The following is a 12,631-nucleotide window of genomic DNA, read 5'->3' as shown; positions in this document are numbered from 1 at the left end:
CTTCTGAGAATTAGTGAGGGATTCCACAACCTGGCTCTGACACAAACATAAACAATGAGGTACTGGCACATACTGACACTTAGTAAGTGCAATTTCCTTGTGGCAGTTAAGAAAGAAGAAAGCAAAAGAACATTCAAAATGATGACTCTAGGGTTCTTAGCCTTTGTCTGCTGCCCACATGTTACATTAGCATTCATTCAGATCTCGTCTTTACCCTGTATAAGGGTGTGCACCAAAGCAGCGAAGGGCGCCGGCCATCTCCATTAGAGCACCCAGCCCCCTCACCCTGTCACCACGAGTACCTGAGATGAGAACAGGAAGCAGCTCTTTGACGGTGTTCATCGAATTCACCAGCATCACTCGGTGTTCCTGGTGAGTCAGTTCCTGCTGTCTCTCATCAATCATTTTCGCCATCTTAGTCATCCCTGGAACACAGAGAAGAAATTATATAGGATGAGTGGTGAAATGAACCAGAATCTGGGCTTTTCAGCCCAAATCTATTGTGACTTACTTCAATACGCCAAACTTACTATCTATCTATTTAAAGACAGACATTGTAACAATACTAGCATTTTATGCAAGGTTATACTTTTCAGTGAAGGCAATTTATTAAAGAAAAATCCTATATGTATGCATACAGGTTTCATATTGTATATCTGGCTACTGTGCTGTGCTATGCAGGAATCTCAGAAAGAATTCTAACAGTGAGTTTGATTGGATATGGGTATGTTTTGGTTTCTGTTCATTTTCATTCTATATCTTGGAAGAATATATGTGTCCCATGGTGCACCTATGGATAGAGGTAAAAGGTTAACTTGCAGGAGTTGCTTCTCTCCTACCATGTGGGTTCTGAGAACCCACTCAGGTGATCAGGCTTGGCAGCACGCACTGTACCTGCTAAGCCTTGTGTTTTATTCTTACCTCGGTAGTAATTTTTGAAATATTCAAGTTGATCCAAAATAAACATATACTAACTCTTTTTTTTTTTTTTTCATATACTAACTCTTAAGCAAAAATTTTAAACAAAACAGAAATTTTAAAAAGTACAGCTGTGGCAGCTTTTTAAGCATCTGGTGTATTGGAATCAATCTGTTAACACTTTGTTTACTTTGGTTATTATTCAAAAGTGCTATGTGATTTTTAAATTACATTCCATTTTTTATAGGTATGTGAATGTGAGGACACACACGTGTCCAGTACATGTGTAATGGTAGGAGACAATTTGCAGGGGTCAGTCCTCTGTTTCTACCACGGGGCTCCTGGGGATGGAACACGGTCAGAAGACTCAGCTCCATGTGATTTTATCAGCTGAGCCATCCTACTGGCTAGTGAAATGATTTTTGCTTTAAGGTCTGATTTTCAAATCACCCCTAGGATTTCATAATCAGTTTCACAGACCATAAAGACCAAGGAGAGGCAGAAAGGTAGGTTGCTTCTGCTTCACACATAGTACCTTCATTTTTGTTAGGGTCTGCATAAAGTTATGAGAAAAACATACCTTTTTTCCAGTATTATGAGAATGACAATACAGGTCTCAGCTAGGGGTGTAACCTAGAGGTAGAGACTTGCCTAGCATTCACTAAGCCTAGGTTAATCTCTAAAACTCCCAAGTACACCTCAGCCACTCCCCAGCAAACCTCTACAGCCATTTAAAAAAAAAAAGAATTCACTTCCAGGTGATCTTCAGAAACAACTCAGAAAATGTGGTAAGTTCAAAAACCCACTACATCGAACCTTTGGAAAGATACAGCTAAACAAACATCAATATTTCAATTAAAAAATAATTCACAGAGCAATAAACATCAAGCTAAATGCCTAATATGCCTTTCCATTAATCTTATTCGTAATTTATGGACTCTTGGGGTCATGTTATAGCTATAAGATCAAATGCTGGCATCTGGATATTTTGAATATTCAATGTTCAGATGGCTAAATAATCATTTCAAATGAGATTCAACCACAACAGCTCTTCCCTCCTCAGAGGTCTGATTACACTTTTACAGCCTTGGGCTAAGGCATAAGTCCATAATAGCAGGCAGCTAATTAGCAAGCTAAGAAGTCATGAAGAACTGCAGGCCAACTGGCAGACAGCAAAGGAATGCTGGAGAATGGGGTGGCCAGGACTGAAGATGGCCTTTGGCGTTACAGTAACAGAAAAGCATTTCCGACATTTCCCCATCAGCATCGCAAATCTGGCTGAATGCTTCCAACAGGGCTGGGACTTGTAAAAAGTAGGTAAGAGACCTGAAGGACAGCAACAAATCCTCAGTAGAAAGCCACTGTGAGCTCTGGCTCTGTGCACAGAGAAGCCCAACGCAGCATCTCCTATTTTCTGTAAGAGAAAAGCAGCCTTTCCTCTTGAATCAAAACAATCAATTCATAAAGATTTTAATAGAAAAAAAATGGTTTTGACTCACCTGGTCCAAGATTCTTTGTGTAAGTGACTAAATCTTCCATAGTCTCCACTACCTCTGCCACCGTAAGATACTCCAAAATTCCTTTGCAAACTCTAATGATTTTACGAACCTGAAAATATATTTAAGGACTCAGTCAAATTAGTGATCAGTACATAGAAAATGGCATTAGACATACGTAGCTTTTCAGTATTTTAGCATTCTAAAAAATTATCCTGGGATTCCATTACTATCTTTTTTGTTTTTCAAGACAGGATTTCTTTGTGTAGCCCTGGCTACCCTGAAACTTGTTTTATAAACCAGATTGGCCTTGAACTCACAGAGATTCGCCTGCCTCCGCCTCTGGAGCATTGTCCCACTTCCATTATTATCTTTATAATTAGGCTCTAGGAGCTGGAGAGATGACTCAGTGGTCAAGAACACGTGATACTTTCCTACAGGACCCCAGTTTGGTTCTTGGCACCCATGTCAGATGGCTTACAACTTCCTATAACTCTAAGCCTAGGGGTATGATACACTCTTCTGATTTCCATGGACACCCATAAACACATAATACACACACACACATAAAATAAAATAAATCTAAAACTAAGCTTTTGTCTAAGAGAGGTCTCTGTGGGACTCAGATTACCTACCTCGGCCTCATCAAAGGTGAGAAGTAGGTCTGACGTGCCAGAGAGGATTCCCCTAGACCCATCAATGAGGTAATCCCGCGCAGGAACTGAGTATGGGTCAGCCTGAAGCATCTGAGCTGCCTGAACAAGCTTGGTGCAAGCATTCTCAACCCTGGAGGAAGAAAATAAGCTAACTCCTTAACAAAAGCAAACATATGCAAATACAAAAAATGTATACATGTGAATTTACCTTTTTTCTATATGGCAAATAGCCAAGGCCAATTTGTAACAGGACATGAACTTTCAAATTTTAAAATTTGCAGCTAATGTCAGCACATGTGTTCATTCACTCAATGCACTAGGCTTGTGAATAAATTGTACTTTGATATTTCTTGGCAACAAAAACTGAGAGCACATTTTTCTGGCAGCTTTAGGTAGCTACATCTCTGTAACTCCTTTGTTGGAATTCTTTTGTTTCCTTATTCCTCCCCATACCACACAACAGACATTATATAAAGAACTGAAAAACAATGTGTTACTGTCAGAGTTAACATCTGGAAATAAAGCAACAAAGTATTACGTAGTGATCCTTCTTCTTTTCTTTTCTTTTTTTGAGACAGGGTATCACTACGTGGTTCCAGTTAGCCTGGAACTCACTATGTCAACCAGATTCACCTTGAACTCAAAGATCCATCTGCCTTTGCCTTCAAGGGCTAGGTTTTAAAGCTTGTGACATGTCCAGCGCATAATGATTCTTAATAATCAGACAATGCAAAGGAATAGGAAAAAAGAACAAAATAACACACAATTTTTACTCATCTTGCTAGTGGATTTAGGCCATTTATTTCAGTAGACCCACTGTTTTCACTGAGTAACTTAAAGAGTAAGAAACAAAATATTTAAAAATAAAATAATTTTCCAATATGACGCATTCTCATTTGAAAAACTAAAAAATATCATATGCAAAAACCCTACTCATAGCATTGTTTTGTGGATCAAATGAAATACAAAAATTTCCACACGTATAAGGCAGCATTACATTGTTAATAGGAAAAATTAAACTAAGAAAAGGATTTCAGCTATATAAAAGAAGTGGGCTATGAAAGATATATAAAGTACTACCATAATTCAAAAACCAAACTTTACTAAACTAAGACAAAAACACTGCTACCATAAGGTCATACCAGCAAGAAACAAAGACCTACATGCCTGCATACCTCAATCCCCTACCCACCCACCCACTCCCATCCCCAACTTTTCTATTCTTTTCTTTGAGACAGAACCTCACTATGTCCTTCAGGCTAGCCTTGAACTCACTGTGTATCCCAGGTTGGTTTTAAACATGTGCTCCTTCAGGCTGCATCTTCCATGCAGTACTGGGATTACAAGCACATACCACCATACCTGATCTGATGTAGCTGTCTTAATATCAACAAGTCTGGAGTTGAAGAGATGGCTCAGCAGTTAAGAGCACTTGCTATTCTTGAAAACAACCCAGGTTCAGTTCCCAGCACCCACACAGGTAGCTTACAACTGCCTATAATTTCCCTCTAAGGGATTCCACACCCTCTTCTGACCTCCATGGGCACCAGGCACACATTCACACAGGCAATTCAGATAAATTAATCTGCTGGGCAGTGATGGGGAATGCTTTTAATCCTGGAATTTGGGAGGCTAAAGCAGGTGAATCTCTGAGTTCAAGGACAGTCTGGTCAACAGAGTAAGTTCCAGGAGATGCAGAGGAAAACTGTCTCAAGAAACCAAAATTAAGGGCTGGAGAGATGGCTCAGAGGGTAAGAGCATTGCCTGCTCTTCCAGAGGTCCCGAGTTCAATTCCCAGCAACCACATGGTGGCTTACAACCATCTGTAATGAGGTTTGGTGCCCTCTTCTGGCCTTCAGGCATACACTCAGACAGAATATTGCATACATAATAAATAAATAAATAAATAAATAAATAAATAAATAAATAAATAAACAAATAAATAAGAAACCAAAATTAAATGAATAAATCTAAAAAATTTTTTGTTGTTTTTTTCAAGACAGGGTTTCTCTGTGTAACATTCCTGGCTGTCCTGAAACTTGCTTTGTAGATCAGGGTTGCCTTGAACTCACTGAGATCCACTTGCCTCTGTCTTCCAAATTCTGGGATTAAAGGCGAGCACCACCACCACCCAGTCATCTAAAAATAATTTTAAAGATACATAAAGAACCACTTTATTCTTTTATACAGCTACATAATAATTCTCAATTTATTAGCCTACTACAGTGAACTGCCTTGAAAACTCATTGTTCTACCCTGTACAGGTGTATCATCAGATGCTCAGACAAAGGTACTGACGCTGTCATTTCAATATGCTGCCATCATGCCATTTACAAAAGTTAAATGAACTAACATTTCCACCACAATGGATGAGAATATTTACAATGTTAGCGATAAACAAATAAATGTAAAAGATAAAACTAAAAATAAAGTAATTAAAACTTTAAAATTAAAAAAAAAGAAAAACTACACTAAGGAAAACACAGTGAAGTTGCTTCAAATCCATAATAATAACACTTTCTAAAAGAAACCAGCCAAAGAAAAATAGCATTTTTACATTCAGAAGAATAACAGTGGACTTCTCTCTGTAAACAATGTAAGCCAGAAGACAAAGAAGCAGTATCTTAGAACTACTAAAACCCAAGGCAAAGAGGCCTTTAAAACACTGGCCTAGCATGCACGACAGCCTGCATGCAGTTCCTACCACCACCAAGAACAACTGGATTCAATAGCTGTATCCAATGAACATGTACTTGGAAACCAAGGGTAGCACGCCTCCTGAGGAATGCAAAAGCTAACTGTTCAGCAGCAGCAGATGTAGCAGAACAAAGCTAGGGAAGCCCTGGGGTAAGAAGGAAATGGCCCAGATGAATCTGATTAGAACTCAGATAATGTGAGCACACAGGCAAATACAGTGTTTCATTTTCTTAACCATATGTAATATGTAACTAAGAAAAGAAGTAACTTCAAATCATAAAAGTTAAGCCTGAAAGCCAGGAGTGGGAGTACCCATTCAAAACCTCAGTACTAGGGAAGCTGTGGCAGAATGGTCTTGCTTGAATTTGAGATCAGCCTTGCTGGAGCCAATGTGGCCCACCAGACCGGCAATAAGGACTGGCTCTGTCAAGGAGTATAAAAGTGAAATTTGTACCAAAATACATTTAAGATGCATAGAAATATATAATACACATGTATGTAGTATATAGTGTGGCAGAAAATGCACGCTTTCTAACTTACTAAATTTATAACGTTAAATTGTTTGTTTGTTTGCTTGTTTGATTTTGGTTTTTCAAGACAGGGTCTCTCCGTATAGCCTTGGCTGTTCAGGAATTTGCTCAGTAGACAAGGCTGGCCCTGAACCCACAGAGATCCGCCTGCCTCTGCCTTCTAAATGCTGGGACCACCGCCTGGCAACAACTTTAAACTTTTTAAATGAGGGGCTGTGAAGATGACTCAGTTGGTTAAGTTCCTGCCATTCAAGCATGCACGAGGACGTAAGTTCAGATCCCTATAACCCATGTAAAGGCCAGGCATGGTGCTGAATGTATCTAACCCCAGGAACTCACTGACAGCCAACCTAACAAAATCAGTGAGTTCCAGGCTAAAGGAAAAAGAAAGAAGAAAAGAAAAAGAAAAAGAAAAAGAAAAAGTTTGCTGGATTGCTGGATGTGGTAGCATACAACTTTAATCCCAGTTAAGTCCCAGACCAGCCAGTCAGAGCTAAATACTAAAGATCCTGCTCAAAATTAATGAATTTAGGTGGATGGGCTGGTGAGATGGCTGAGTGGGTAAAGGAGAACCAACCCGCCAGAGTTGTCCTCTGATTCCCACAGGTGCCACGGCACTCATTCTCACACTCAACAATAAATGAAATGCATTTTTTAATTTTAGGTATGGTGTGGGAGAATTGTCTGTATTCTGTCAATCATGTTTTAAATAAACACTGATTGGCCAGGCAGGAGGTGTAGGTGGGAAAAACAGACAGGAAGTGGAAATAATGCAAGGAGAGCAGGAGAATTCTGGGAGGAGGAAGTTGATTCCTCCCACTCCTGCCCAGATCACCGAAGCAGCAGGATGTGAGCTGCCCCACTGAAAAAGGTACTGAGCCACATGGCTAACATAGATCAGAAAAATGGGTTAATCAAGATGTGAGAGTTAGCCAGCAAGAAGCCTGACCTAATGGGTCAATCAGCATTATAACTTATAGAGTCCTTTGTGTGATTTTTCTCTGGGACTAAACAGCTGGGGGGCCAGGCAGAACAGAAAACTCAAATAACAAACAGGCCCCCTCATGTTACATAGGAAAATATTAAAATAAATAAATTTAAATAAAACTCGATACATTGAAGAGAATGGTTTCAAAAATACTTAGGAATAGCCAATCATTCATTGAAGACCATTAGCTCAGGACTGTTTACATGGCCCTTTCCTCTACCCAGGTACGTGTCTTCCTGCTCCACCTCCACCTCCACCACCACCTCCTCCACCTCCACCACCATCACTTCTGCCTCCACCTCCACCTCCACCACCGTCACCACCTCTACCACCTCCACCAACACCTCCACCTCCACCACCATCACATCTGCCTCCACCTCCACCTCCACCACCGTCACCACCTCTACCACCTCCACCAACACCTCCACCTCCACCACCATCACATCTGCCTCCACCTCCACCACCACCTCCACCATCTCCACCACCACCTCCACCACCACCCCAGTCTTGTGTTAAGTTTTAAATGTCTCTTTCAGGTAATTGTCAATTGCATTCCAAATCTATGGGTGTCTTATGTTCCCATCAAATTTACCACACTTTCTCAGTTTTCTCTCATAATACTGTGAATTCTGCATGGCAAAATAAAAACCTCATGGAATATTAACACCTGACAAATAATAAATGCTTAGTGATGATTTGATGACTACGTTTTTACCAAGCAAAGAAAGCACAATGGTCATTTGAACCAAAAAAAATATATATATATATTAACTATATATTTGCTTTGCATGGAGAGAGTTTTACTATGTAGTCCACACTAGCCCTGAAAATGTTGTAGCCAAAGCTGGCCTTGAACTCATAATTCTGTAGTCTTAACTTCCCCTTTGATGAGACTACAGACATGTATCACCATGCCTTATAAGAAATCATTAGCTGGGTGTTGGTGGTGCTTGCCTTTGATCTCAGCACTTGGGAGGCAGAGGCAGGTTGATTTCAGTGAGTTTGAGGCCAGCCTGACCTACAAAGCACAAGTTCCAGGACAGTCAAGGTTGTTACACAGAGAAATCCTGTTAAAGAAAGAAAGAAAAGAAGAACGGAAGGGAGGGAGGAAGGGAGGGAGGGAGGGAGGGAGAAAGAAAAGAAAAGAAAAGAAAAGAAAAGAAAAGAAAAGAAAAGAAAAGAAAAGAAAAACATTTTTAAAAGAAAAGAAAAGAAAGAAATCATTAATGGTCCCAAGCTTGATTTTACTTTCAGGGTGACTTGATCCTTGATGAAATTATAGAAAATAAAAACAAGCATCACAGAATGCAATTCCTGAGCTACATCTATTTAGAGATCCAGTTACTGGATATGATTTTCAAATTTGAAAAAGAATGTTTAAATGCTAGGAATAACTTATGTAGAGAAAACCTGGCAGGATGGGAAAATGTAATGAGAAAAGTTTGCCGAGAATCCAAGTGGTTCTCCACTAATGGTTCTCCTGTGCGATGAAATGACAGGCAGACAGACACTGCACCACCCTTCTTATTACAGTAAGATATCTCGTCAGTACATTAAAATTTAATGGTATTCATAAAAGCCAAACAAATCTCACTATGATTATCAGCAATCAGAAACAGGAGAAGCCCATCATGTCAGTGGAAAAATGTGATTTTTATTTAAGTACTCTATCTGCCTGACCTCTTAAAGTGATCTTCTGCTATGTTTAGGTTTCTGACTAGGAATAGGATCAGTTTCCCAAATAATCTTATATCCTGACTATATCCTAGTAATATTCATTTAGATAACTTAATCAATGAGTACAAATTGAAGCTTCTCTGCTTTGGCCTTCAGCCTCAAGGACCAGTGCTTGTGATTTAGATCAAAGGGACCAGTAGCAGTTCCATGGAATTCTTAGCATACTCACGTGTGAATAAATCCATCCTTTCAAGAAGATCACCTCATGTAAGATAATGTAAAAAAAAAGGTTCCAAGTTTCTTAGTTCTCAGTGATTTTAATTATCACTAACTGAGATGTTTAAGCTTAAGTGGTTTGTTTTGCTTTACTTTTTTCCCAATGCGTGCTTGTATTAAACACGAAAGTTATGCATGCTACCCGTCAATACTATTCAAGGCGATGCTTCTCTTCACAGTAGCTCTGAGTTCGTTTTCAAGCAGATCTCTCTCTTGAACTTGCAGTCCTCCCCATCCTTGGCCCCCAGAGGGCTGGGCACAAGACTTGACTTCAAACTTTATTTTGAAACAACAGAAATAGACTCACTCGTGTAGCATTCCAATAATAGCTAATATGCTTTGCATCCTGGAGTCGCCGTTTTGAAAGGTCAAGGATTCTCACCCATTAGTCATCTAGAAACCTGAGTGAAGGCCACAGTCACAGTAGCAGTTTTTAGAAGGGAGCAGGGAACACAGAGTACAAAAAGAGACGCTCTTCAATGTAGTTCAAGTAGCAAGTGCACAGCCAATTCACCCTATCATATGCTCTTTATCATACGATAATGCTAAGACACGTTATTCCAACCCTGTGCTCTAACTGCAAGGTCTTACAGCCCTCATCCATGAAATCCATAAAGTACTCCTTTCCCTGTCCCACATCTTACAGTATGATACCATACAAAGCAGCTTTCTCATTTTTTAAAATTTATTTTAATTATGTATATATGTGCATGTGGGTACATAAGGAGTCAAATCCCCTGAACAGGAGCTGTGGGTGATCGAGCACTGGCTGACATGGCACCGAAACTGACTCGGGTTCTCTGGAAGAGAAAGAAGTACACACTCTTAACCTCTGAGCCATTTCTCCAGCCCCTTCTCATTCTTGGCATGGCCAAGCTGTATGTGGACACCCAAAATGAAAATTTTGTCAATTAGACCACAATAAAGCTAAAAGGTAAGGTGGTTGGCTTTTTTATTATTCATTTATAAGTATGGGTCTGGACGTCAGTCTAGGACCTCCGAGGAAATACACCTGAGCCAGGATCTCTGCAGGTCTGGGCATGAATCTGGGACCTCCAAGGGAGTAGGCAGGAACCAGAGATCTCTGCGGGTCCAGGCGTGAGTCTGGGACCTCTGAGGGAGTAGGCCTGAGCCAGGTCCTCTGCAGGTCTGGGCACAGGCAAGCCTGGGAACACCGAGGTAGTAGACCAGAGACAGAGTCCTTTACTGGACCAACCAGAAGCCAGGGACCTCTGCAGGAATGGATCCAGACCAGGGACATTTACAGAAACAGCTCAACATAGGCTAGAGCAGACCTGAGACAGCAAACTCCAAGGGAGTGGAGCAAAGGCCAGGAGCACTGAGTGACCTCCAGGAACACAGAGTGATCAAAGGGGTAACTAGAACCATGGCACTGACTGTACCACGAGGAACAACCATCTGAGCCTTGAATTCATGGGCACCAAGAAGATTAATCAACAGAATCTCAGACAGCCCCAACCACACCTATTAGAGGAAAAGATGAGTAGAAAAGGTAAGATCACAAGCAACACCACAAAGGGCAACACGACACCAGTAAAACCTAAAGACCCTACAACAGCAAGACTTGAACAACCAAATATCGATGAAACAGAAGAAAATGACCTAAAAAAATAACGTCAAGAGAATGTTTGAAACTCTTAAAGAGGAAATGAGAAATTTCCTCAAAGAAATTGATGGTCTCATCGCAGCAAATACCAAAGAAGAGAAAAATGCACAAATTAACATTATCAACAATGAAAACTAAATTAATAAGAGATAGTAATCACTGGTCATTATTATTCCTTAAATAAATGGACTCAACTTACCTATAAAAAGGCATAGGCTAACAGATTGGATACAAAAACAGAATCTATCCTTCTTCTGCATACAAGAAACACACCTCAACCTCAAAGACAGTCATTGTCTCAGAGTAAAGGGTTAGAAAAAAATTATACCAATCAAATGGACCTAAGAAACAAGCTGGTGTAGCTATCCTAATATCTAACAAAATAGACATCAAACTAAAATCAATCAAAAGAGACAAAGAAGGACATTTCATATTAGTCACAGGAAAAATCCATCAAGAGGAAATCTCAATACTGAACATCTATGCCCCAAATACAAGGGCACCCTCATATGTAAAAGAAACACTTCTAAAGCTTAAATCATACATTAAACACTAGTAGTGTGTGGGGTTTAAAAGGCTAATGCCATTTAAAATCACAAGCTTTAAAAAAAAAAAGCAAGGACAGTTCTTTATCAGGAAATTTACATTCATATAGCAGACTACAGACTATCATAAACAGCAAGGATAAAAACTGTGTGACTGTCTCAATGGATACTGAAAAATAAATAAATAAAACAAGCTATCAATCTTTTCTGTTTGTGTGTTTTAAAGTGTCATAGAGGCTAGAAGTATAATTCATCATAAGACCCTGGGTTTGATCCCTGCAAAACAAAATAAGTCTTACCAGGAACAGAATATATAGAATGGAAGAGAAAAATAGCTATCATAATTTTTTTAAATAATTGGATTTATTTGAAGAAAGCAATAAAATAAAATTGAGAGACCATGGCAAGAAGCTAACCATCACCAAACCCCACTTCACCTTTCCAGCATTTTCACATCTTCTACTATCAGAAGCAATCTCACAAAGAGGGAGAAGTGAAGCACAGGCTCACGGTCAGACAGCCCTGGGGCAGGACCTTCTCCACTCCTGCACTGACCTACTGCCAACAAGTTACTAAGCTTCTGAGTCTCGGTTGCTTCATAAACAAAATGAAGTGGATTAAATAACACCAGTTCATACATGAATTTAAGAAATGGAGCTGTTTCACAGGGTTCCTTTGGTTCTATAGGAGGAACAATAAGATTTTAAACAATTCCAGGAAAAGCAAACATACAAACATTAAATATTGAGAATGAATTTCTTAATCTAAGACTAGACCTATATTCTATATTGAAAAGCCAAGGTATTAATTAATGGAATACATTTTTATTGTTTCTATTTGCTTTATGCTTTGTTTGTTTAATTTATACCAAATGTATATGTGTATGCATGAGTCGGGGGGTGGGCAGAAGTCATGGCCTGATTGTCTTTCTCGATTGACGACCCAGCCAGTAAGCCAGTCTCTTCAGTCTCCACTCTACCCCCATCCCCAGTGTTGAGGTTACAGGTATAAACCACTACATCCAATCTTTTAAGTAGCTGCTGGGGATCCAAACTCAGTTCCTCATGCTTTCACAGAAGGTACTTTTCCCAATGAGTCATCTCCCCAGCCCTGATTTTCCAGGAAAAAGCTGAGGTCTTCAACAGTCTCAATATATCTTTAAGATGAGTCATTTAGTTAATAGTATTTATGGTCCTTAAATCCTTAAAAGCTTAGTGATTC

The 12,631-nt window shown here is 39.7% G+C and overlaps 1 protein-coding gene across 2 annotated transcripts in view; it reads right to left on the bottom strand.

The window, feature by feature from the left end:
* The window catches only part of Vcl (vinculin), a 93,543-nt gene that overhangs the window by 44,968 nt on the left and 35,944 nt on the right, over window positions 1-12,631 (bottom strand). For both annotated transcript variants that reach the window (XM_048426422.3, XM_048426421.3), the window contains exons 3-5: window positions 3,050-3,200; window positions 2,418-2,526; window positions 303-425 (exon numbers count right to left, since the gene is read on the bottom strand). In XM_048426422.3, coding sequence (XP_048282379.1) covers window positions 303-425; window positions 2,418-2,526; window positions 3,050-3,200 — 383 coding nt within the window. The remainder of the gene's footprint in view (window positions 1-302; window positions 426-2,417; window positions 2,527-3,049; window positions 3,201-12,631) is intronic.

The sequence above is a fragment of the Myodes glareolus genome, chromosome 12, assembly GCF_982192425.1.
Source record: "Myodes glareolus chromosome 12, mMyoGla1.1, whole genome shotgun sequence".
NCBI classification, from domain to species: domain Eukaryota; kingdom Metazoa; phylum Chordata; class Mammalia; order Rodentia; family Cricetidae; genus Myodes; species Myodes glareolus.
The sequence above is the reverse complement of the archived record's forward strand: the minus strand, read 5'-3'. Positions and strand labels throughout refer to the sequence as shown.